At 36.6% G+C, this 24,731-nt stretch overlaps 3 protein-coding genes across 9 annotated transcripts; 1 reads left to right on the forward strand and 2 right to left on the reverse strand.

The window, feature by feature from the left end:
• Nucleotides 1-405: 405 nt before the first annotated feature.
• Nucleotides 406-14,451, forward strand: LOC132313363 (protein DETOXIFICATION 44, chloroplastic). 2 transcript variants are annotated; one of them, XM_059812090.1, is made up of 13 exons: nucleotides 406-841; nucleotides 939-1,060; nucleotides 2,063-2,221; nucleotides 2,352-2,488; nucleotides 3,713-3,848; nucleotides 5,550-5,646; nucleotides 5,774-5,874; nucleotides 8,074-8,237; nucleotides 9,625-9,696; nucleotides 9,816-9,932; nucleotides 13,204-13,299; nucleotides 13,383-13,504; nucleotides 13,853-14,451. In XM_059812090.1, exons 1-13 carry the CDS (start codon nucleotides 534-536, stop codon nucleotides 13,899-13,901), a joined length of 1,680 nt encoding a protein of 559 aa, XP_059668073.1. In that variant the 5' UTR covers nucleotides 406-533; the 3' UTR covers nucleotides 13,902-14,451. The 2 variants fall into 2 exon arrangements, with proteins under 2 accessions (XP_059668073.1, XP_059668074.1); XM_059812091.1 differs by lacking the exon at nucleotides 5,550-5,646 and having other exon boundaries at nucleotides 3,713-3,852.
• Nucleotides 14,452-15,287: 836 nt separating this feature from the next.
• LOC132313364 (uncharacterized) lies at nucleotides 15,288-19,765 on the reverse strand. Of its 6 annotated transcripts, none has more exons than XR_009483417.1 (4): nucleotides 18,692-19,765; nucleotides 18,426-18,534; nucleotides 15,796-15,874; nucleotides 15,288-15,538 (listed from the first exon to the last, which is right to left on the reverse strand). XR_009483417.1 is itself a non-coding variant. In XM_059812092.1 (3 exons), the coding sequence occupies exons 1-2, from the start codon at nucleotides 19,604-19,606 to the stop codon at nucleotides 18,466-18,468; spliced, it is 984 nt and encodes a 327-aa protein (XP_059668075.1). In that variant the 5' UTR covers nucleotides 19,607-19,764; the 3' UTR covers nucleotides 15,288-15,538; nucleotides 18,426-18,465. The 6 variants fall into 6 exon arrangements, 1 of the variants encoding a protein (XP_059668075.1); XR_009483418.1 differs by having other exon boundaries at nucleotides 15,796-15,893; XR_009483414.1 differs by having other exon boundaries at nucleotides 18,394-18,534; nucleotides 18,692-19,764.
• A 673-nt stretch (nucleotides 19,766-20,438) lies between these two features.
• On the reverse strand, nucleotides 20,439-23,739 carry LOC132313365 (probably inactive leucine-rich repeat receptor-like protein kinase IMK2). Its single transcript, XM_059812094.1, has 2 exons — nucleotides 21,421-23,739; nucleotides 20,439-21,273 (listed from the first exon to the last, which is right to left on the reverse strand). Exons 1-2 carry the CDS (start codon nucleotides 23,348-23,350, stop codon nucleotides 20,654-20,656), a joined length of 2,550 nt encoding a protein of 849 aa, XP_059668077.1. The 5' UTR covers nucleotides 23,351-23,739; the 3' UTR covers nucleotides 20,439-20,653.
• Between the last annotated feature and the right edge of the window lie 992 nt (nucleotides 23,740-24,731).

Here is a 24,731-nt window from a genome sequence, read left to right on the forward strand (position 1 = left end):
ATATTCACTGTTGCATCTGATGAGAGGCATCGGACCCCTCCAATTTTTATAGGATTTATTGATCCTCTATTTTCTTATAAGAAAAATGGTTTGCAGTCTAAAAATGTGAAGGGGCTAAAGGAATTGTGGGCACCACAGCAGTTGGTGGGTTCAAGTGTTGGGCTAGTCTAAATTCCAATAGCCCGTTGTATTACTTTTGAGAAAAAATAATAATCAATGTTCAGACGAAGCCCAATTGTTACACATGATGCTGAGAGGCCCAATTGTTTGTTTAATTTTTCATTCTGCAATTTTCCTAACTTTAATACTGTTTTATTTTACATTTTGTTTTGATGTTCAAATTTTTATTACATAGTAAAATAATTTACAAAAATTCTGAACTCTCATTCTAACCGTTAAATTAGTTGAACAGATAAGTGATCTAACATCTGGTTCCGCTGTTCTTCCAAATAATATCTTAACCCCTTAAAATCTCTCTCTCGTAACTCATATCTAAACCTTGTAATTTCTCTCCTCTCTCTAGCAATTTGAACATGGCGATTGGTCTCTCACACCACCTCCTCCGTGTTCACACTCTGCAGCACAACAATAGTTGTTTATGCTACTCTTCCATTCCACCCTCCAAACCTCCAGCAACACTGGTACAAAACCCTAATTGCTCTCTTCGTACTCGGACAGTCCCTAAATCTTCACCTCACAAAAACCCTAACACTTCTGTCGATGCCTCGGCCCAAGAATCTAAACCCCCAATATCTCGTAACGGGGTCAAGAGACCTGACCCAAGTTCGGCATCTGATTCATCGTTTTCCAGTTCATTTTCTTTTATTCTTCGTCCAATAAGGTACACTTAATCTAGTTACCATGATTGGATGTAAATAATTGACCTGTACAAATTAACATTCTATGCATGAGGATTTTTTATTTTTTTGGGCTTGCAGAGAAAAGCTTAAGTTTGATGAACTTGGAATGGAGATTTTGGCTATTGCATTGCCTGCTGCACTGGCTCTTGCCGCTGATCCAATCGCGTCATTGGTTGATACCGCATTTGTTGGCCATTTGGGTACTCAATTTGATTGTTTTGTTTTATTTTATTTCATTTATGGGTGTTCTTATTGTATTAGATATGTGAAAAACTTGAATTATTATGAGTTATTACTTCTTGAAATCTGAAACTATTCATTTTTCATAGAGTGGTATCATTTGTTGGTTATATTGGTAATAGGTATATATATATATGTGTGTATATATATATATATTAATTATAATAAGTTGATTCATTTTGATTTATTGTTGGACTATGATACTCAAAGTGGACAGAATTTGTTTTCTTGTAAAATAACTCACACTCACTTTGCCCCTATGGGTACTTTAAACCCTTTGGGAGGTAGAGGAGATACAACTAGGTTACAGCCCTCAGTGCCATCAAAGTGGACAAAAATGGGCTTTCCTGTTTTTAGTTTGTGTTACAATCATAAAATATTTATATAAAATTTAATTTGTATATGTATTTTCATTTGTCCTAGTCGTGTAGAATTTGCATCATGTGTCTATATCCAGACTTCTGATTAGTTTAGGTTAATGAGCTTTAGGTTTAGGTTAATGAGCTTTTGGCTTTGGAAGCAAGGTTGGAATTTTCTTACTTAGCATCCCCAAGAGATAATTCATGTGGGTATTGTCGGCTTAGCAAAAGTGGTTGGATTGGCATGGGATGTGTGATTCTACTATCATGGAGTGGATTGTTGGGTTGATTATGGCAAAATCACCACCCTTGCTTCTTTTCCATTGCATAATGGGTTGGAGATGGCAATTTCTTTTTTCTTTTCATGGTTATGGTTTGGTCTATAATTTTTTCCATATTAACTGGTTGCATTTTTGCACACAATATATCCTTGGAGGTATCCTCGACTCTTAATCATAACAGTTTGTGGGCAATGTAAAAAATATTTGTTACATTTGAAGATGATGGTAATGAGTCTCAAGTTTTATCTACAGCATTTTTTGCTTTGAGTTATATCTTTATTGGTTCAAGTGAGTTTGTTGTTCACCACTATTTGTTTTATAGGATCGGCTGAACTGGCAGCAATTGGTGTATCGGTTTCTGTATTTAATTTGGTGTCAAAATTGTTTAATGTCCCTTTGCTCAACGTCACCACGTCCTTTGTTGCTGAAGAGCAGGCATTAGTTACAAAGGGTAACGATGAGTCTGTTAAATTTGACCAAGGTATTTTTTAATTAATAGCTACAATGTTTTGATTTTTAAATTGTTCAACATTCCTGAGTTTTATTTGTAAAATTATCTTCTGCATTAATCTAATAAAGATTTTGGTTTCATTGCTGTTTGTTGAGATTAGTGGCTGACCAAGAAAGCAAGAAAGTCATTCCTTCAGTTTCGACCTCTTTACTACTAGCTGCTGGTATTGGCATTGCAGAAGCTGTAGCACTGTCAGTTGGCTCGGGTTTCTTAATGAATACCATGGGTATACCTGTTGTACGTCTTAATTAGCTGTACCATGGGACTATTATATTTCTCCAATTCTTATTTTCTTTCTAATATTATAACCTAGTGAATTTAACATATTTACATGGGTTATTATGAAAACTTTGACATTTTGTTTCTTCCTCGTATTTACCAAATGATTATTCTTAACTTGATATGAGAGAGAGGAAGGATCCAGTTATGTGTAGCTGCTTACATGAACATGTCTTTATCACCACTTCAATTAATGTTCTCTTGGGCCTTTTCTCATTTTTAGCACCTTTTCTTCTTCTTATGATTTTCCCCCCTTTTCTTTTTGCATGAAAGGAAGGTGAGGTTGTTGGAGTAGAGTTGAATATTTCTTCCCATCCCTAGAGTGTGGAGAATTCTAGTTGTAGTTTGATCGTGAATTTGTGAAAGATTCCATGGCTTCAAAGCCTTCTTGCGTCACACTATTATGGAACACCTCTGCACAAGCTTATGGAAGTGAATTTTGTAGAGGGAGAAACATCATTGATTAATTTATATCATAATTTAAGAAATTCCTTATTAGCCAGGTAAGATACATGCCATAATTAGGGAAACCCATACATTAAGTTCCGGTCAAACAGTCGCAAATTGGACACAGACATAACCTTTAGTATTATTTGCACAAAGTGGTTGCTCTTTGGCTTTGGACCCACATTATCAGGCTTGATAGCACAAGTATATTACATCTGCATTAGGCAATGGTGTTCTTATTTGTAGGCGGTGCTCTTATTATATTGATACCTTGGAAATTTATATAATAGAGCTATAAAACATATCTAGCGAGGAATTTGTTGGTGCATCAGGAAAGGCAGTTGGTTGTTTGCTTTAAAATGTAAGTGTGCAAAAGAAATGCATTTTGAAGAGCTTTGAAGTTGAAGTTTTCAATGATAATTGTCTGGGAGAGAGATTATTTGTTTACCCTATATGGAAATTGCGAATGACATTTATCTTTTCACACAAATTACTGTATATATGGTTAAGAACATGTAGTAATGCACACTGACACACACACACTAGATAACGTCACTCTAATTACTACCTTTAACAATGTGAAGAAAGAAAGATCTATAGCTCGATATTTATTGTGTACAAGTGATGGCATGCCTTGGTTTAATATTCTTGTTAATTTGGAACTTGTTTGTTGCATGTATAAGTATTACTGAAGATTAATCGTTTGTATGTTCACCTAGGTTTGTTGTGTTGCAGGATTCCCCAATGCGGGTACCAGCTGAACAATTTCTTTCCCTAAGGGCCTTTGGTGCTCCACCAATTGTAATAGCACTTGCTGCACAAGGCACTTTTCGTGGATTTAAGGATACAAAGACACCTCTTTATGCAGTTGGCAAGTACTACAGCATTTTAATAATTTACTCATTATTGTGATTGACAACCATAAGTTATCATAGTTTAAGTTCTTATACAATCCAATTCTTTTTTCTTTTTTTTCCTTATTTATTTATTTATTTATTTTAATGAGAATATATCCTCCCATTTCAATTCAATTCATCATTTGGAACAATGTTAACTCTCAGCAGTGTACATTTAGAAATAATTACGTGAATTGTACTTTTATTAGCTAATTATACTCTCTTTTTTAATCAAGATTGATCCCTTGATGGAACTCAGGGATGTGAACGCTATAAATTGCTTGAATATGCAGCATAGGCTTGGGTACAAGCATCCGATGCGGCTGTATGCAGCATCTGACCTTCCTTAATATTAAATCTTACAATACGAAGAAATGTGTCCGAAAATTGGGTACGACTATGTAGACACATTGATGGAAATCTTGTTATGACTATCCATTCTGCATCACCTGTTCTAGTCATTTAAATACATTATATGTTATATATTATTGTAATGTATAATGTCGTTGTTCTTTAAGGTATAGTCAATTAGAATTTAAATTAAACAGGATCTGAAAAAAGAGATTCCCATCCATCTCACAATTAGGAAATCCTTATCTACTAATAAATTTGAGCCTTTCCTTCTTCCATCATTACAATTGAAAAATTGGAGTGTCCAATTTGGGTACGTGTTTTGGACACATTTCCCATACCTATACTTGTGTTGTTTCGACATGGGTGCATGAAGAGAAATAGGTGAGTCCATGTAACACAACTCTGTACTATGCAACAATAAGCATCATGATCATCTTAGAATATGGCACATGTCGATTTGTCCAAGTCACTCCTTGGTTTGAGATAATGTTGGTTGTGGGAGGGTCTACCAATGAACAAACCTACTTGTGAGCAGCTTGGGCTTAGCTGCCAAAGAGATGATCACTGATCAACTGTTTTGGAGAACTGCTGATCTCACTGAAATTCTACAAGCCAATTCCAAAATTTTCCAAGCTTGATTGCTTAACAGGCCGAGCTTGTCTACGGGTAAGCATGGTTCATTTATGCTAAGTTGTAGTTGGGTTCCATTTCAGAAAGTATTTCATATATACATGTGTACCTGCAAAATAGAGTCAGTGTCTTGTCATGAAGAATCATTTGTTTCTAAGTTCTTTTATGAACTTGTAATCACTTTTTTAAGTTCGGAGAAGTAGATTTTTACTATAAACATATTTTCCAGTAGGCTATCTAACAACCTTGGTTAGGCTCATGAATAGAATTATGCCAAACATATCCCTATCAAGCTTGAACAAGGTAGTCAACCTTGGGCAGGGCAAAGCTCAATCCAAATTCGGCCAAGAGAAACTTGAAAGCATTAATACTTGAATTGGATTAGCTCGACTTATTTCCTTCCCTAATTCTGGTTCAATCTGCAAAGTTGCTAGAAGTGAACCAGGCAAGATAGAGTACCCTACTAGACTAGGATATTACAATTTCTGAACAAGTACGGTTGAGTAGTTGACTGGTTATTGGGAAAGGTTGCAGCAAGTCGCCAGTTGGCAACACTTCTTTGCATGACAAGTTATAACTCCATGCAATCTGTTATGGTAAATTCATGCTAGATATGTCCCAATTCACAGATATTTTATCATGTTGAAATGGCTAGTTCAGTTTATGACAGACATCTTCCCTGGATTGCCCAGGTGCTGGCAACTTACTGAATGCAATATTGGATCCAATTTTGATTTTTCTCTTTGGTCTTGGCATTAGTGGTGCTGCAATTTCTACTGTGATTTCTGAGTACGTCATTGATGTGGTAAAACTAACACATATAATTGTGCTCTGCACGTGATATTACTCGAAAATATTTTAGTTGCACTCATTTCTTATTCTCCTTATGGTTTTCTCTTGTTATCTTTCATGTCAGATATTTGATTGCTTTCATCCTTCTATGGAAGTTGAATGATGAAGTATCACTTGCTTCTCCAAATATTGATGGGAAAAGAGTTGCCCGGTATCTAAAATCTGGTATGTCTCTTGAAACCCAAGTTATACATGGAAGAAAGTGATGGTTGACTTGCATTCTCTTCTTCTAATCCAAGGAGTCCTTTCTGTATGAATTTTAAAAGGCCATTTGTTACTAATTGAAACATGTTATTGTGAGTTCTGCTAACTATTGGAAAATAGATTGACTGATAGGTTTACATTGTGAAAGAGAAAATCCGAAAAGGTTAAACATAATAATGTTTTCTTGGGAGAAGACTGATGGGTTATGGGCTAGGAAGCACGGATACTTCTACAAGGTTAACGTATCCGTATTGTATCAGATACCGACACTTGGATACTATCGGATACGTGTCCGATACTTCTTAAACGTATCCACAATTTTAAATTATATTTTTTAATTTTAACCTATATCTGATACTTCTAAAATACTTCGACCACGTATCTGATATATCTTATATACTTTGACCACGTATCCAATACTTTTCAAATAATTCAAAACACATTTTTAACAAGTTTTGAACTTAAAATGTAACTTTTCAAACAATAATATTATAGTATAATTGTTAAGAAAAGTTCAAAATATATCACCAGGGATACTTTTTTTATGTTTTGTGAAACCAACCCCTAAGTTATATTAGTGATTGAATTTAGATTTGTAATATTTTAAAAAACTGACCAAAAATTATTATTTTTTATATATAAAAATATAATTTATTATTTTTTTAATCGTTGTATCCTGTTTATTTGAGATTTTCTGTATCGCCATACCCGTATCGTATCATATTCGTATCCGTATCTGTGCTTCCTAGATTATGGGTACCATGAAAAAGTGGAAATGCAATTCAAATTTTGAGATGTGTTAACTTTTTTGAATCAACTAATGCAACAAATTTCATATTTTTGATGAATTTGCATCTTTACTTAATATCTGGCAACAAGGTTTGGTTTTGTTAGTCATGTTCATCTGGTACTGAATTGTTATAATAGATGTAGACAAAATGAACTTTCGGACATTTGTGTGTGTGTGTAAATCCATGGTTCTGTTGTCACATAATTTTGTCAATGCTAGTGTATATTATCACAATAATCTAGTTATAAGTATACGGCAATTCCATATCAATCTGTTGGGAGTTTCCAGGTAGCAATTCTATTGCATCACAAGGAAATAAATTTTTTGAAGTTCTTCCACAAAATTTCTTTTATTTTCAGCACATCGTTTGTTCTTCTTTGGTTGCTTAGTTGTTTGGGGATTGTCTATTGGATAATCTACTCTTTATTGGAATTGTTGTTTTTAGTGGGGTTGGAATACTGATTCAGAAATTATAGCCGCTGATTTTTCTTGTTTTTCTTCATACTTGTGCCTCTATTTTCATCCTACCACATCCACATCACTATCATTGGCTTGCTTACATGCATATCTGTGGGTATCATTTTTCATCTAATTTAGCACAGTAGGCTATTTGCACAGTTGCACAGATTTATGGTGGACGTGTCACCAAGTGATTTTCAGTTATTGGTCAAAGACAAGACAGGACCCTGAAAATCAGATTCAGGCCGTGCTTGTCTGGAGAATGCAACTGTTTTGCAATCAAAATTTAATTTGGCTGACTTCACTTTAACCATCTGATATCTCATGCTTTATTCAATTAGTCAATAATCAGTATGTGGTCCTTGATAGACAGATTAAAATGGTGGGTGTGCAGAAAAATTTGTCAATTTTCTTTCTAAACTAATTCCACTTGTAAAAGATGGTCTACTAATTGAATGGAAACCAACCATCAAGGGGCATGAGACTGCTTTCAAGTGTAACTAAAGAGTTTACAAAAACTATATGCTAACAGAGCTGTTTGCAGAGTTGATCCTGTCAACATAGGAGGTTGATGTGTTGTTGTCATCACTATGTGTGCCTTCAAATTAGCGTGGAAATTTGAGTTCAATCAGTTTAATGTAGACCTCTTGTCTAGGTCTTCTTCCTTTCTCTCTCTCTCTCTCTCTCTCTCTCTCTATAGATACATACATATATAAAAAATATATAAGTATCCTAAATCATGATAGTTTTTTTAGTCAAACACTTTTCGCAGTTAAGGAAATATGTTATTTTGGAACACATGATGATCATATTGTCTGCACTTGTTGTAGATGCAAAGCTATTTTGGAAGTATCATGTAATGCTATATACAAAGTCTCTTAAATGCGAGATCCAATCCTCTCATTTTGCAGGTGGACTTTTAATTGGCAGGACTGTGGCAGTGCTTCTAACCTTGACGCTAGCTACATCTATGGCTGCAAGGGAGGGCCCCATACCTATGGCTGGTCATCAGATCTGCTTACAAGTTTGGTTGGCAGTATCTTTGCTTACTGATGCTTTAGCACTTGCAGGGCAGGTAAAGAATTTGTACATCGACGTATGTTACCTGGACTCTGTTACGCGTGTCAGCTGTGGTTATGTATCCAAGCATCAGAGATATCAAATTCCCAAACAGATGAACACAGAAACACTGCTAAAATTTCACATTAGTTCATAATTGAGCTTTATTTTATAGATTAAAATGATTTCTATATGGTACATGGTGTTTAGTATAGGCATTTTACTTGCTTTGAGACATTAATATAATAAAATAAAATCATTGAATAAGCTTTTTAGGTGCATGTCCAACTAAAAGTGTCGGACACATCTCATACCCCTGTTTGAGTATTATGTGTCCTACACCGGTACTTCAACTACTTTTGAAGAGTCCATGTAACATAGACTAAGCATTATGTCATTTCATACACATATAGACAAATGAGTGTGCTGAGTTTGGGTACCAATAATGCAAGGTGAGGAACGAGAGCGTAAAGTGCATCAAATTTGAAATACTTAGGGTCTGGGTTGGCACCCAAGTGCCTACATAATACATATATGCATACATGTAAATATGTCTATGTATTTAGATATACATATATGTAAAGATGTATTCTGGGTAGTGTAGTATCTATTGTTATCAAATTAGTATTATGAAAATATCAAGAAATTTTAATGCTGAAGTAATGGATAAGTAATATAAGGTAGTTATGTCAACACTAGCAGTGATGTTGTCAAGTGGTTAATTGTGCCCTTGACGTGTAGTTGGTCATGGGTTCAACATGTCTCTGTTGCAAGTTTTATCAACTTGGTTGGGTTGCCCAAAATAGATGCCACTGCTCTAAATGTCTATGTGCACTTATTAATTTTGATACTTCATAAGTGGGCCAATCACATGAATATATTATATATTATCATGGAAGTGTTAGAGTTTTAACCCAAGGTTTACCTGTTTTGGTACCATGTTACCAACTTTTAGAGTAATTGGTTATTGATGTGGAATTATGGAAGGAAGGTCCTGTGCTCGAACCTCATCAGCGCTCTGATAATATGTAATTGTTTGTAATGATGGTGCATTCTTGAGAGGCCCACGTTAGGGAAATGGTTGAACTAATAACTAAGATTCTAAAAGAGTTTGTTTTTATTAGAGGATATAGTTAAAATACGAAATACAATAAATGGGCCAATATACTGAAATAAAAGTCAGGTCAATAAACCTGGAGAAGCTCTGAAAATAATGGCTGTGGAAGTAATTCAAACTAGCTTGGAAGGAAGAGTTTTATAGTTGTAGGAAAAAGGCTTCTTCTATATCTGTTCTTTTGTCTCATGGTCGGTCATACGTATCCAATCATATGCACAATGTTTTAGTATTAGTGGTTGAAAACTCTTCGATTCTGTTAATCACTGTATTGATGTTCCTTTCACAGGCTCTTCTTGCCAGTACTTACTCCCAAGGGAATTATGGTCAAGCACGCGAACTGATTTATAAAGTTTTACAGGTTAACTGTATTCCTACCTTCTCATTGTTATTGTGATTGTAAGTTAGCATCAATTATTTGGTGAGATAATATTTGTAACTAACCCACCGACTCTTTTGTTTTCATCTCAATTTCAATAGATTGGCTTAGTAACGGGAGTTGCCTTGGCTGTTATGTTGTTCCTGGGGTTTGGAGCAATCTCTAGCTTATTTACCACAGACTCGGAAGTTCAGGAAATTGCATGGTCTGGTACCTTGGTAAGAAGCCACTCATTTGAATGGAGTCTTGTTGATGATCTTTGTGCCTTCTGGTTACACTCTAAGAAGTATCTACTAATGAAACACTGGTGCTTGCCTTCTTTGTGCCCCTTGTGCTGAAAGTGTTGGGATCAGTTGGCATATTTTGGTCTGTCTGGTCCACTTAGAACTTGGCTTAAGTTCACTTTGACAGCCATCTAGCTGGCCGCACCTAATTTTATAGCTCACTCATAGGCTGGTCTTGGGTTTGATATTTACATGTTCGCTTGGCATGTTGACCTTAAATAATGTTCATCAACGATCTATGAAGCACCGACACGTGACCCAACGTGTCTGTGTCGGACATGCGTGTCGGATGCTTAGACACGTGTCCGACACGTTTTTTTTTCCTAGTTGGTACTCACACACACTTGTCTCCTCTGAGACTTGAACTCCTGACCTCCCTTTGGGAGGTAAGAACCTTTGGTAGGTAAGAAGCTGATACCACTCATCTCTTTTGCAATAGATTAGCTTATGTTGTTCCTGGGATTTTTTTCTAATAATAAAAAACGGACACTTCCAAGGACACGCCGGCGACACATTACAGGACACGGCTGTAATATATATCTATATATTGTACAGAGAGAAGAAGATGATAATATATATATATATATATATATATATATATATACACACACACACACAGTAGTGTTCAATTGCTCTCTGGTGAGTAGAGAGTTATATACTCACTTTTAATAGTGACCTTAGGATCTAATCCGACGGATAACCTTCCTTTCATTGTATTTAGGAAACTTAATAATTCTTTCAGTTACCATCTAATTGAAATGACAAAAGTAGACACTCCCTTAAAGGAAACAAAAATAAAATATTTTATAACTAATTTGGGCAATTGAACACGTCGGAATCAAATAAAAAATTAGCAAGCCTCTTCTGCCCAAAAAATAAAATTAGAGATTATTGTGTACTTTGTGCAAAGAAGAGAGAGAGAAAAAAAAAAAAAAAAAAAAAAGAAAAAAGAAAAAAAAAAATCTAAATTACAAGAATTACACTAAAAAGACTTCTCTGAATTACACTAAAAATACTGTAGCCAGTTTCGATGCCATATCACTAATAAGTACAAGAATTTGTGGTTGAGGTTTTGATGGTTAGAGTTCTTTTAATAAAGATACTGTGTTCTTTAAACCTAATTCTAATCTACGTTTTTTGGGCACATGAATAATAAATGTTAGAGATGATACAACCCTAGATATTACAAATCACAACACATGACTTCATAAAAGGAGGAGGAGGGAAAAAAAAAAAAAGGGAAGAAAAAAAAAAAAAAAAACAGGTCAGATTAACCATGAACTGAGAAAAAAGAAGTACTATGCTGTCAAACTTAAATAATTTTAAACCATCTTAGACTTTAATTGATTTTCTGTCAAACACTAAATTGCCAGTGTTTTATTTGATTCCTAATGTTCAATTGACAAATATAGTAGCAAATTAAATTTATTTTTGTTTTCTTTAAATGGGTGTCTACTTTCGTCATTTCAATTGGATGGTAATTGATAGAATTATTAAGTTTCCTAAAGATAGTGAAAGGAAGGTTGTCCGTCGGATTAGATCCTAAGGCCACTATTAAAAGTGAGTATATAACTCTCTACTCACCAGAGAGCAATTGAACACTACTATATATATATATATATAGATCTGTGTATATTTGTTGTATATATATATATATATATATATATATATATATATATAATACACAAGAAAGAGTTCATGGAGAAGATTCAACTATAAATTGAAATAATACAATTAAATTTACAAATCTGTTCTTCTTTGCCGAAGATCTGTTCTTCTATACAACCTTTGTCTGATGAAAAGATGAAAAACCTTGAAGAGACAGAGGAGATGAGGGCCGGAGAAGGACCACCCGAAGAGTGAGATACGCATCCAAGTTCGTGAATGAGAAAGAGGGAGGGGATAAGTAAAACCTTATCTCCTTTTACCGTGTTTTGTTCCTAGATTAAAACTTCTACTTTTTGTGTTTGGTCCCTAGGTTAAGGCTATTATTTTTGTAAACAAAGTTATATGAGGTTAAGAATACTTCTTTATTTGTGACCCGTATGTGAAATTTGACCCATGGACCCTTATATTCTTTAAATAATTATGGAATGCTAGTGTGCCCAGAGAAAGTGAAAAAGAAATTAGTTAATATATATATATATATATATATATATATATATATATATAATATTTTATTGCCGTATCCGTGTCCAATTTTTTTGAGATTTGATGTATCATCATGTCCGTGTCGTATCGTACTTGTGTCCTATGTTTGTGTCGTGCTTCATAGTCAATGATTCAACATTAATGTTTTTTATTTTCTTTATTATTATTATTGTTATTTTATCTGTTCATAATATTATTGTTGTAAACGTATTCACATTTTATAGCCTACATGCTAGATAGTTTGTTCCTCAACAACAGCTAGAAACTACTACTTACAGATTCTTTGAAAAAAATTCAGTTTCATCATGTCAATTGGGCAGACTCGGCCAGGTTTGGGTAGGGTGGAGACTTCATACACCTATTATCTTACAAATGTAGAACTTGATATATATTGTTGGGATCATGTTTCTCCATTTGCACGTTTCCTATTCTGTCACATTTTTGTTGTTTTATAACTTCTTTCTGTCTCTCTGCCTCTTAATTTCCTGACAGCTTAATCCTTTCTGGCAAGTGGTTGTTTAACTTCCGAAAAAAAAAAGGTGGTTGTTTAATATTAGATTCTGGCCAGTGTAGTGAATTGCTGCCTATATAGGCAATTCCTTCTAAATAGTCTCTTATGTCTAAATTCATCGTTTACGGGATTTCTCTAGTGTAGAAGGTTTTTTTGCTTCCTTCAGTGATAACAATAAATTTGCCCTTCTCAGTGAGATGATCTTGAACGCTGCACATAATCATGTTCACTGTTTCACTGATGAAAAAAATAAAGTGGAATACTGGTGATGATCGTTGTCATTATTTTCTTGGGATTTTTGGTCTCTCCTTTCCATTTATTTATGTAATTCCAGCTTTTGGAATTATATTTATTAAGGAATGTAATGCAACAGACCAATGGTTGATATTATCTATTTCTGGAGACAGGTTTGGCAGGGAAATCTCAAAACAGGACTTCATGAATTTCTTTTCTGAATTTTCTAGATTTCGTTATACATGTCAAGCTCATGCCAAGATAGACTTACCACTAGAAATGAAATTTGATTTCGACTTTATTTTGCAGTTTGTTGCTGGATCTCAGCCATTGAATGCTCTTGCTTTTGTTCTCGATGGGCTCTACTATGGGGTTTCAGACTTTGGATACGCTGCATACTCCATGGTGCCACTTTTCCCTAGCTTTATGGTATTTCAGTTTCTCCATTTTATTTGTTTCTTTCTTAACTCCTTATTCATGATGAGCAGGTGCTTGTCGGTATAATATCTTCAGTGTTCTTACTTGTGGCTGCTCCCATATATGGGCTTGCTGGAGTGTGGGCAGGGTTGTTTCTCTTCATGACTTTGCGTGTAGTAGCTGGAATCTGGAGGTAAACTGATCTCTGCTCTTTTTTATTTCTAATTTATAGAATATAGTTGATGATGCAATAACTATCGAAATGTTACATAAGAATACACGAGACTTACCTTTGCATGATCATCCACTTTTTGTTGGGGGATGGCCTTCAAGTTTCAGAGGGACGGGGTGTCTAATGATATTGTCCTTGTTGTTTCTCATGTCTCTTTTCAAAGTGTAAGATAATTGGTTACTTTTGAGGAATGACTTATTGAAACTTTAATCCTGATTCACTCTGTTTCAATGTAATAAGCTGTGGCAATTAAAACACTAATTTATTCCTACACTGCATCTTTCTCTGATACTTGCTTCTACATCCCAGATTAGGAAGAAAAGGTGGACCATGGAAATTGCTTCAGGAAGGTGTCTGATCTGCATAAACTGACCATCCAGTTTTTTCCATTGTTTGCACATGATGGTCAATGCCATTGGGCATGACATGAGAAGCAGTCCATATATTTATTCGTATCAGGCAACTTACTTGCAGCAATGCCTATTGGTTTTTACATAACAATATCTTGGGGGCTAGCCAATTCCACAGGTGGGAATGGCTTTTAGGTAGCTGCTAGTCGGTTATCGGGAAGATATATTGCGGCCACTATGAAAATATTGGATGTTAAATGTTTAATGCTGTCAAGAGGTGGTGGAAATGGTTCTAGAGGCAAATGTCTTCTTTTCCAGAATTTAGTCATCATTGGGTAGATTTGAACCCACTTTTTCTTACTTTCCAGATTTGACCCAAATAGGAAAAACAAAAGATTCTTAGATCAGAATATCTTTTTGCTTCTCTCCAGACTCTCTGGCGGCTTAACATGTTTATTGTTTAGATCTTCTACAATACAACATCCGTCAACTTGATCTCCGCGAAATGTAAGAATATTTTTTACCAACTGCTTGTTAAATTGATTATTACATGTTTCAGTGGCAAGTGGCAACCAATCATATCTAGTTTCAGTACTTGCTTTTTTATTTATTTATTATTATTTTTATTTAGTGCTTTTCTAACACTGGCATATAATTTTGTAATTGGTAATGGGCTTTTAAGTTTTTGCATTTATTAGTAGGTATTCGCATCTTACTCTAAAAATTGTATCCCCAATTAGTTTGGACTGGTCACATGCTGGCCTCATGTTGTTGGATGATGCAGAATCTTATTTGCTCTCAAATAAATCCTCATTGAATTATTTAGGGAAAAAAAGAATCCTGATTGAATTGCGAAGTTAAAATTATATAATCTTTAAGTCCTCCTTTGTATCCTTGAACAGCTCAGTGGAGAGTTACATTGCATGTTTGTGTTTCCAATATGTTTTGGTCAAGCATGCCAGCTTAGCAGCATCTAATAGGACCCATCAAATTTGGATTGATTTATTCTGTGGAAACCTTAAGATGGCGTTTATTCTTCTTCCGTGGACAAACAGGCCCCCATGAGAACAATTGTTTGGCTGATTTGGGAAATTGGTTTGAGACTCTCAATTTCTGTTGCACTGGCTGTTGTAGCGATTGTAGATATTATCATTAAAAAGAATAAACAGATTAAACAGGTATTAACCAACCATCCTTAATTTCTCATTCTTTAAAATTGAAGATTTTATACTCATACTTAAATATTAGGTTGATGGATTCATGCCGGCTTTCCCGGTCACCATCCGCCATTTGAAAAACAAATAATAAATAAGAAAGAGACTTCAGTATCAGTGAATCTGCACAAGTCCTCGGATCCCAGGCAATAAAGAAACCATTATTTGAGCAAAGAGATCGGAACAGCCAAAAGTCCATTTTTCCATTCCATTTTTCTGTCACTTTCAACATATAAGCACCAAACCAAGAAGAAAACATATAGAACACAAATGATGACAATAACACAGGTGGTGTACACACAAAATAACTCCAAGGTAATCGTCTTCATCTTGAATACACCAAAAAATCCAAACTCATGAAGCTTTAACAGCATAATTTTTATATATATTGAATTCAACAAGCCAAGCTGCAAGATTTGATGGGCACCTTCCTGTTTTTAGGGATGCACAAGAAAATAGCAAAAATAAGAGACGAGAAAACAAAAGCCTGAAGGGCAGCAAATTATAGAGAACTGATACATCTTTTCATTTTAATGCCGCTACACAGCACGAAGATGTATGCATGCATACATAGAAAATAATTAAACACTCAGCGAGTCACCAGTAGTCTGCTTCAAGTTCGAAGCATTACAATACTGAAAAAGTTGTCTTAATTTAAAAAAAAAAACTCAAATTGACAAAGACTGACCAGGTTCACAAGGTAGACTGCAAGTTTTAGATAGGCAGCCTTCCCACCACAATCCTCTTTCATTCTATATGCTTTAGACCTGTGTGAAAGACAAGACACTAAATATGGTTTTAAATACCGGCCGTTAAACACGAGAGTACAAACGTGTTACGGATATATCAATCTTACTTAGAAATAACAACTGCAATGTACCATACAAACACATTACAGCACCATAACAACAGCTTCAGCAAGCTTCATTTACAATCCTCATTTTTTGCCACTTCTCTTCAATTTCTAGTTTTTCAATTTCTGCTTCTAAACCAACCGAGCAAACACAAATACCAGATCTATTCCCAATGAGTAATGGAACAAAATATCTCAATTTAGATTTTTCACATGGTTTAGTCTTACATCTTACATAGAATTATTGTGTCCGATCTCCAAAGTTTTATTTTTGGGATCTTGTTGTGTCTTCCATGTTAAACACTTGGGAGACGAGAGAGACTGAAAGTGGCAATGGCTTTTAATTGAGAGGGGGTTGAATGGGAAATTGACAGTGGCAGAGGTCATTAGTGAGGGGAATGTGAAGTTTTGTTTTGACAACAGAAAGGAACAGAAGGGAGTTTTTAGCCTTCTAAGTCTAATTGAAAATCTATTTTTAAGGAAAAAAAATATATACAACATTCTCAAACTCCCTTAAAAGAACACAAAATTCTCAGTTTGTCATCTTCAATTGAAAAGCAGTATCTTCACTTTCCCAAACTTAAACCAACACTTCACCAGCCCTTAGAGCTTCCCCATACTTCACTTCTATAAGTATTCGGTCAAGGCGACTACTCTGGACAGTGAAAAGGCAACTTTTTCATTATAGAAAAAATTTGGGGCAGCTGAAATCTGTTTCCTCTATGGATGCAAGACAACAAAAGAAGATTTGAACTTGAACAATCGTACAACAGATTCAAGAAAAGAAATTCAGTGGCACAAATCCCTAGGGGCGGGTAATAGATTATCACCAGTAAAAAATAAATGCCGGCTAGTCGCACAACTACAGCTGCTAATACATTTATTGGCACCACACCACCCCCCTTCACCACTGCCATACCATGCCCAGTGGGATATTACAGTCCTCACCACTTTCTTTATCACAACCATCACCATGCAGAACCGCAAACCAGTGATCCACTGATTTGCTCATTGAAATACAGGAATTTTAAGTTCAAATGTATTATATATAACATCCAATTATTTCTAATTTTATATTTCATTCTAGATCTTTTCATCCAATTTCACCTCAGTTGCTCATGTCATCATCCATCACTTGTCATTTATACTCCAACTGCGATGTTTTTCATGTCTCCAACATCCGACCATCCATTTTTTCGCCCAAACAAGGTAAAGGTTGAATTAGGCGAGCAACTAGCATGAAACATTAAGGCAAGCCTCAATGAACAGAAAAGTTGCAATATTGAGCCAGTTCCTAAAGCTACACATTGTGTTGGATAGAAACGAGTGAACATTAGCTAAATGGCCCCTAGAAGCAATGTGTCTACAACAAATGGATGCATTACAAGTAGGTAGGTAAAAGTTCCTCAGTTATCAATAAAAAAAAAAAGATAAACAAAAGTTCCTTCATTACGGGGTGGTGCTAAAAAAAAAGTAATAATAATAATAATAAAAGAGGAATACAAACACTCAACTCAACAAATCGTTATTCCAAAAATGTATCCCTGACGTTATGAGGAATAAACACTTGGGAATAAGTAATTAAGCGTTTGTTGACATGAACTCAAGTATGGACCTATAAAAAGATGGGCGTCAGCAATAATTTGCTACTACATCCATGAAAGAACTCCATCATGACAATGATCTCATTTCCACCTAATTTTGAATGATAGAAGCAAAAGAAGCATATTCACACGCTCATGACAATGATCTCATTTCGACCTAATTTTGAATGATAGAAACAAAAGAAGCATATTCACGCACTCTAGAGAAAGTAGACGCTTGAATTACTACTTTGTGAAATCCTCTCATTTTCACGGTAGCTAAAGAGGAGGTTGATTCATACTAAAATAAAGCAACCCAATATCATGCCCACACAAGATAATTGAAAGAAGGCTAAAAATAGGAACACGTGGGACTGCTGTATTTACTGCAATGCAGTCTAAACGCGTTCAATGAAAAATAAGGATATGAAGAAGGACCTAAAACAGAAACACATTTTATGCATGGGAACAATTATTTCATATGAGGTGGTAGAAATATAGAAGTATAAATATTTTGGTTGAGGCTAATAAACTATTAGAGAGCTTCTAACATCAATTTGGGTTCAACTTAATATATCTAAAGTATTCTCTCTCTCTTAAAACATAGTTAGAAATGTGATTTAGTTATATAAATTTGGCACTTCATCCAAAGTAACAACTTTGCACACAAATACACAATAGAAAGATTCGAACAAGCAGGACACACTATACCAGAACACTATTATGTGTGTTATATGTCATCAATTTCATCAGAGCAAAGTTGTAATAACACCTCATTATATTCAATCTCATTTCTTTTAATAAGAATTTGCTGAAAGAAGTAAAGTGAATGATTATCAAAGATAATTACCCTCAATATCTAACAATGACATATCTCTGTACCTTCAAAGAACCAAATATAACACCACTAAGCCGCAAATAATCATTCCAAGCCAGCAACTTTGAATTCCAAGGCAGCAACTTTGTGTCTCAATTTCATATTGTGATTTTCCTGTCAAAATATGGAACTTGAACCTTTTAGTTGCACTAAAACTATTTACATGAGAAGTTCTTATTGGAAATGTAGTGACAATAACTCAATTGACCAATTTAATAATGGCCTAAGCCAAACCCTAGTCTATTCATTGCAAAATATACCACATTGTCACCTGTTCAAGAACCTTAGCTGAACTCTTTTCCACAAGCCTCGCCAACCCATCAAGCTTCGATAGCATCTTCTTGTACAATTCCTCCAACTCCGCTGTATAATTTGTTGCCTCCGACCCCATCAGCCGACTCAACCGAGCAACCTCGAACCCTTCTGCACACATATTCAACTCCTTCTGATCCTTAGAACCCATCTTCACACTCTTCAAATTCTCAGCCTCACTCTTCCCATCCTCCACCACCATCGATGATGCATTCACATTCCTCAATTCACACGACAACGACGGAAACGGTGAATTAGGGCAAAACAGACCGTAATGCCCTCGAAATGCCGGTCCAATGTTGACCACATCTAGGGTTTTGGGCTCAAAGGAGTCGGTGGATAAACGGAACTGGTATGCACGGTATTCATGTGTGTGGATCAGTTGATCTTGAAACGGCGTCGTGAGGAGGAGGAAGATGCATGGGGAGAGAGTGTAGGATTTGGGGGAGTTCTCGATTTGGAAAGAAAATTGGATTTTGGAGGAGAGAGAGGATGTGACGGAGGACTCACGCAAGGAAGGGCGGAGGGGGGTTTTACGGCGGCCGGAGAACCAACCGATGAGGGGGGTTCGGTCGGGGGAGACGAGGCGGCGGAGAGAGAGGACGTTGAGGTGACCTGTGGAGTCATAGAAGGTGGAGGTGGAGGTGGAGCAGAAGAAGGAGGTGATCGTGGCGACGAGGGTGGGGGAGTCGGAGGAGGTGGTGGCGGCGTCGGCGACGGTGGCAGGGTCGTCGGAGAAGGAGGAGGGAGTGATGTGGGTGACGTGGCCGAAGAGGACGCCATCTACGTCACCTGGAGAGGAAGAGAAACGTTGGATCAAAGAGGCTAACGTGGGGCCCGATATTTGTATCTTCTGTAATGGAAGGTCATCCATGGCCGCCGTGCTAGAGAGAGAGACTTGTGTTGCAGAGTCAGAGGGAGGAGTGAAGTTTGTCCAGGCTAGACAGCCAATGGAGTTTTTAGAGATGATCTATCATCTATAATTAATCTACGACGTCGTTTGAATTTAATATTGTACCCACTGTTAGGTACACTATGGAGGACCAAACGTCTTATATTAGCTTCCTTCTTGAGAAAAGTGCCAATATCCTATTTTTTTTCCAACTATTTAATTATATATTTACTGCCAAATTGGCTAGATTCGTTCTGTGGGACTCTCATTTCTTGTAGATGTTTTTTTTTCCAATCCTGTCATGCTTATTTCATCATAACGGAAAAAGGTGTTTTCCTGCAACAAATATGCCAGTATTACAGAATCTAGGCAACACAGAAGACTGTACAAATTTTAGAGAGAGTACACGTAATATTTGATGGATCAATTGAATATAAATTTTCGGATTGAAAAAATGACACTAATAATGTATTAATAAATTATAAAATTTCATGATTAAATAATTTTTATTGAATGAGTCGATCAAGTGTTGAATAAATCGAGACCATCTAATAATTTTTTTAAAATAATTATTTCATCCATAGTGAACAGAGTAAGAAAACCCAAGAAAGATCGTTTTTCGGGTAGAAAAGATTTCTTTGAAGACACAAACAACTCTCTTCGGAGCTACTATGTTCATTCTCCGCAAAATCAAGGCAACCAAAGTTACCACCAAACACAACCTGTATTATAACGTGAAAACTCGGGAACAAAAACTTACTGTACATAGTAAGGAAAAAGGACTAGTAATTGATGAAACTAAATTCTTTTGAACTTCATAAATAAAACAAACAATTCTTTTATTATGTTAATAGGAAGATGAATATAGAATCTATTACAACATAGACTGAAGAAACCAGATGAATTGAACTTGCATAGGCTTATATACATTAACAAATAAAGAACCAGCTATTATGATTTGTATCTTTAAGAATAAATAGGAATTTCAATAACAAACTAATGAGAAATGGAATCATAAGAGGATTGTTTTTATTCGCTTTTTGATGGGTCTTTGGCACCATCATCACCAGAACCGGCAGCTGCAGCCAGCTCCGGCTTAATCTCTTCCAATTGTTGGAGAACTTGCTGAGCTTCTGGCCGGGCTGCAGGTGAGGGGTCGACACAATGCAGAGCTAACTTCAATGTATTGAGCAATTCATCGCCTGTGTTGGACGCATCCCCCATTATCTCCACATCAAACACTTCATTAGTCCACTCCTCTTTTACAATTGAAGCCACCCACTGGGGCAAATCAACGCCATCCGTTGCCTCACTAGGAGATTTCCCTGTTAGGAGTTCGAGCAATATCACCCCAAGGCTGTAAACATCGGTCTTCGTGGTGGCATTCTTGAGCTTTGAGAGCTCTGGTGCCCGGTAGCCTAGTGTGCCTGCAGTGGCAATCACATTTGTATTGGCAGCACTGGTCATGAGCCTGGAGAGGCCAACATCTGCAATCTTGGCATTGATTTGCTCGTCGAGTAGTACATTGCTTGATGTGAGATTCCCATGTATCATATTCTCTTGGGTGTGAAGGAAGCACAGGCCTTTTGTGATACCCATGGCTACAATCATCCTTGTTGGCCAAGATATGGTGATTTCAGGCCCTCTAGCTGCAACGGAAACACACACATATCACTTGTTTCTATGATAAATATATATATATATCAAATTCTAAACAAACCAAGCAGTAAACAATTATGAGACCTATATATGCAGAGTCAGTATAGGGAATTCAGGGGTTAGATGAGCTTTCTTACCATGAAGGAAGGATGCAAGACTCCCATTAGGCATATAATCAAAGACAAGGAGTTTCTCTCCTTTGGGTCCCAAGTAATAGGCTCTGAGGGCTAAGATGTTCGGATGTCGAATCTTCCCAAGAGCAGCAACCTCAGCTTCAAATTCTTTTTGGGGCTTCGCAATCTTCTCCCTCAACCTCTTCACTGCAACGTTGTTACCATCCTCCAAGGTTGCCTTGTATGCCGTCCCATAAGTGCTCTTGCCCATTATCTCCGCAGTAGCACACAACAAATCATCTGCTGTAAACACAAATGGACCATCAAAATGGACTAACTTGCCACCGGCTTCACCCCCTGATTCGACTTCAGCCCCAGCTGCAGGAATTGCCTTCTCCCCTCTCCCGGCAGCACCAGTGCCTGCAGTTTTACCATTCTTCGCTTTTGAAGCAGCTCTTTTCCTTATGAGACAACAGAGCAGGACGCAGCAGAGTAGGAAAAGAACTACAAGGAGAGATCCAGCTGCTATGAGAATTATGTCCTTGGTACTCAGTTTGTGGTGGTCACGTTTTGAAGCCTCGGGTGATGGAGATGGAGGAATTTGAGGTGGGGGAGGACATGGACTTCCACCGTAGCCACATAGTTGAAGATTCCCTACAAAGGAGCTTGAATTGAATTTCCTGGAAAGGGGAGATGGAACGGCACCAGAAAGATTATTGTAGGAAGCATTGAAGTAAGTGAGATTGGGTAAATTGGCAAGTGAAGTCGGAATTTCCTCTGTAAAATTGTTAATCGATAAATCGAGATAGGAAATGGTTGATATGTTCCCAATTTGATCTGGAACATGGCCCTTGAAGTGGTTGTTCTTCAGGTTAAGCACTGACAGATTCTGTAATCTGTCAATGGTTTCTGGGATTTGGTCACCAAGGCGATTGCCTTCTAGATTCAATGAAACAAGGGAGGAGAGTTTGGAAAAAGTAGCAGGAAAGCTTCCATTGATAGCATTATTGGACAAATCTAGCATTTGGAGCATCCTGAGAGTTCCTAGTTCATTGGGTATAGTCCCATCAATCTGGTTATGACTCAAGGAAACCACTTCAAGCATGCTCAACTTGCCCAAAGAGATTGGAATTGTTCCAGAGAAAAGATTATGATCAAGGGTCAGTGTTTGGAGTTGATAGGACTTGTTTACTCCTCTACCCCAAGTATCAGGAATTGAAGCAGACAAATTGTTGTGTTGGAGAGCAAGTAGAGTGAGAGAAGGGGACAGAGTGAGACTTACAGGGATAGAACCTGAAATTGCATTGTAGCTCAAGTTGAGTCTATACAACCTTGTTGAGTTCGCAAGACTAGGAGGAATTGTCCCAGTGAGCTGATTGTTACTGACATCAAGAGTCTGAAGACTAGGACAATTCCCAATTGTTGGAGGAATTGAACCTGAAAGCCTGTTGTTGAACAGATAAACCCCTCTGAGATTGTGGAGGAACCCGAGAGAGGTAGGTACAGCTCCGGCAAGAGCGTTGTCGTGGAGGCTCAGCCTTCGAAGAGCTTGAAGCTGGCCGATCTTTTCGGTGACTCGGCCGCCCAATCCCTTCCATGGAAGCTGGATAGCAATGACTTGCCCCTGCACACACTTGATCCCAACCCAACCACCAGAACAAGCTCCATTACCACTGTCATTCCAGCTCCTCAACACTCCTCTGAAATCGACCAAATCTTGTTTGAATGCTCTGAGTGCTTGATAATCTGCCTGGGTCACAAGCACCCCATCCAATTGATGAGCAGCTGAAGCAAATTGAAAGACGAAACCCAATACAAAAACAAACAAGAAGAGGTGATTATATGAATGATTCTTCCATTTTTCTTTCTTGTCACTTGAAATCCGGCATGGATGACCGATTCCATGTGAAATAAGAAGCATAAACTGAAATGGGTATTTATGTGATTGATTCATGAGCTGACACTATTGTAAACACTGAAGGAGTGAAGAAATATAGAAACAGAGGATTGAGGAAGAATGGAACTTGAGATCACTCTTCCTCCTCTTTTTTCTGTTCGCTTTTCTATCACTGCAAGTTCAGTACACAAAATATATGGTTGGAGAGTAACCTCCAGATAAATAAGAGAGAGATAGAGAGAGATCTCATGTGAGAATCACAGTGAGGAGAGAGAAAGTGAGGGAATCTTGGGGTAGAGAGAGGTTGGGGAGGAGACAGAGTACGTATAGTAATAGAATGGGATGGGTATGTATCAGTGTCTTTTGTTTTAGTTGTGCCTAACGGCTAGTTTTTCGCCGTAGGACATGTTTCTGAAGAGTCGTTAATTTGGGTTTCTGAAGAGTCGTTAATTTGGGTTGAAAAACCTGGTCTTGCTTGAGGGGGACTTCCCCAACGGCTACATATGGTGGGACGACTACGTATTTTGCCGTTCTACAAAGTAAAATTACAAACCTGCCACTGTCACCTTTAAATGACCGTTATAGCCTTTTGACCAATTCTTAAATGCAACCGGGAAGAAGATAGTATGCTACAGCACTATGTACTTTGTACATTCCAACGAATCCATTTATTTACTTTAATTTCCTTTACAATTTTTTTTAATTTTTTTTTTAAAGTAAAAAAGCGGTGTTGAATTTAGCACAAAAATTAGAGAACCCTCCAACAAAAAGTTGGGTCATAACACAATGGTAAAGGAGTTATATTGGCTTAACGTAACACTGTCGAGACTATTGGTAGGTGTTTGAAAGAAGAGAATTTCCTTAAAAGAATATCAGAATGGTTTTGGTGGACGATAGAGACAGTGAGATTTATTTCTCGCATAATTTTGATTTTGATTTTAACAAAAGATGTTTTCCTACAAAGGGCATGGAATATACAGGCGTTAAAACATCATTTCTATTGATTTCAGATGACCATGATGCTTCTATATAGAATTAGAAATAACAGAGCGAGCATAATTAGTTGTAATAAGTTTGATCAGAATTCAAATAAATAGAATTCCCTACATCATTACACTAATCAGAATCACCCTTCTTGTGTCCTTGCTCCCTTCATTTTATTTTATCAAATTTGCTGCAAAACTTGTCTTATTAGAGAGAGAAATGGCATCCCAACAACCGTATGAATTCTATCATCTGATTCTACACTCAGAGTAGCTCTCACTTGTTTGGGGGCTAAATCCAAAAATGTTTGATTCATTGCACATTATTTTTCCTTGTTAATAACATACAGATTGATAGAAGGAAAAGCCGAAAAAATAAACTGAACTTTTGATATAATTTAGCCAAACAAGCAACCATTCTTCATCTTAGACTTCAACCTGCATGCTCATGTCAG

The sequence above is a fragment of the Cornus florida genome, unplaced genomic scaffold (genome assembly GCF_030987335.1).
Source record: "Cornus florida cultivar Cherokee Brave unplaced genomic scaffold, ASM3098733v1 CherokeeBrave_3.0.0_Hap2_Chr06, whole genome shotgun sequence".
Taxonomy (NCBI): Eukaryota; Viridiplantae; Streptophyta; class Magnoliopsida; order Cornales; family Cornaceae; genus Cornus; species Cornus florida.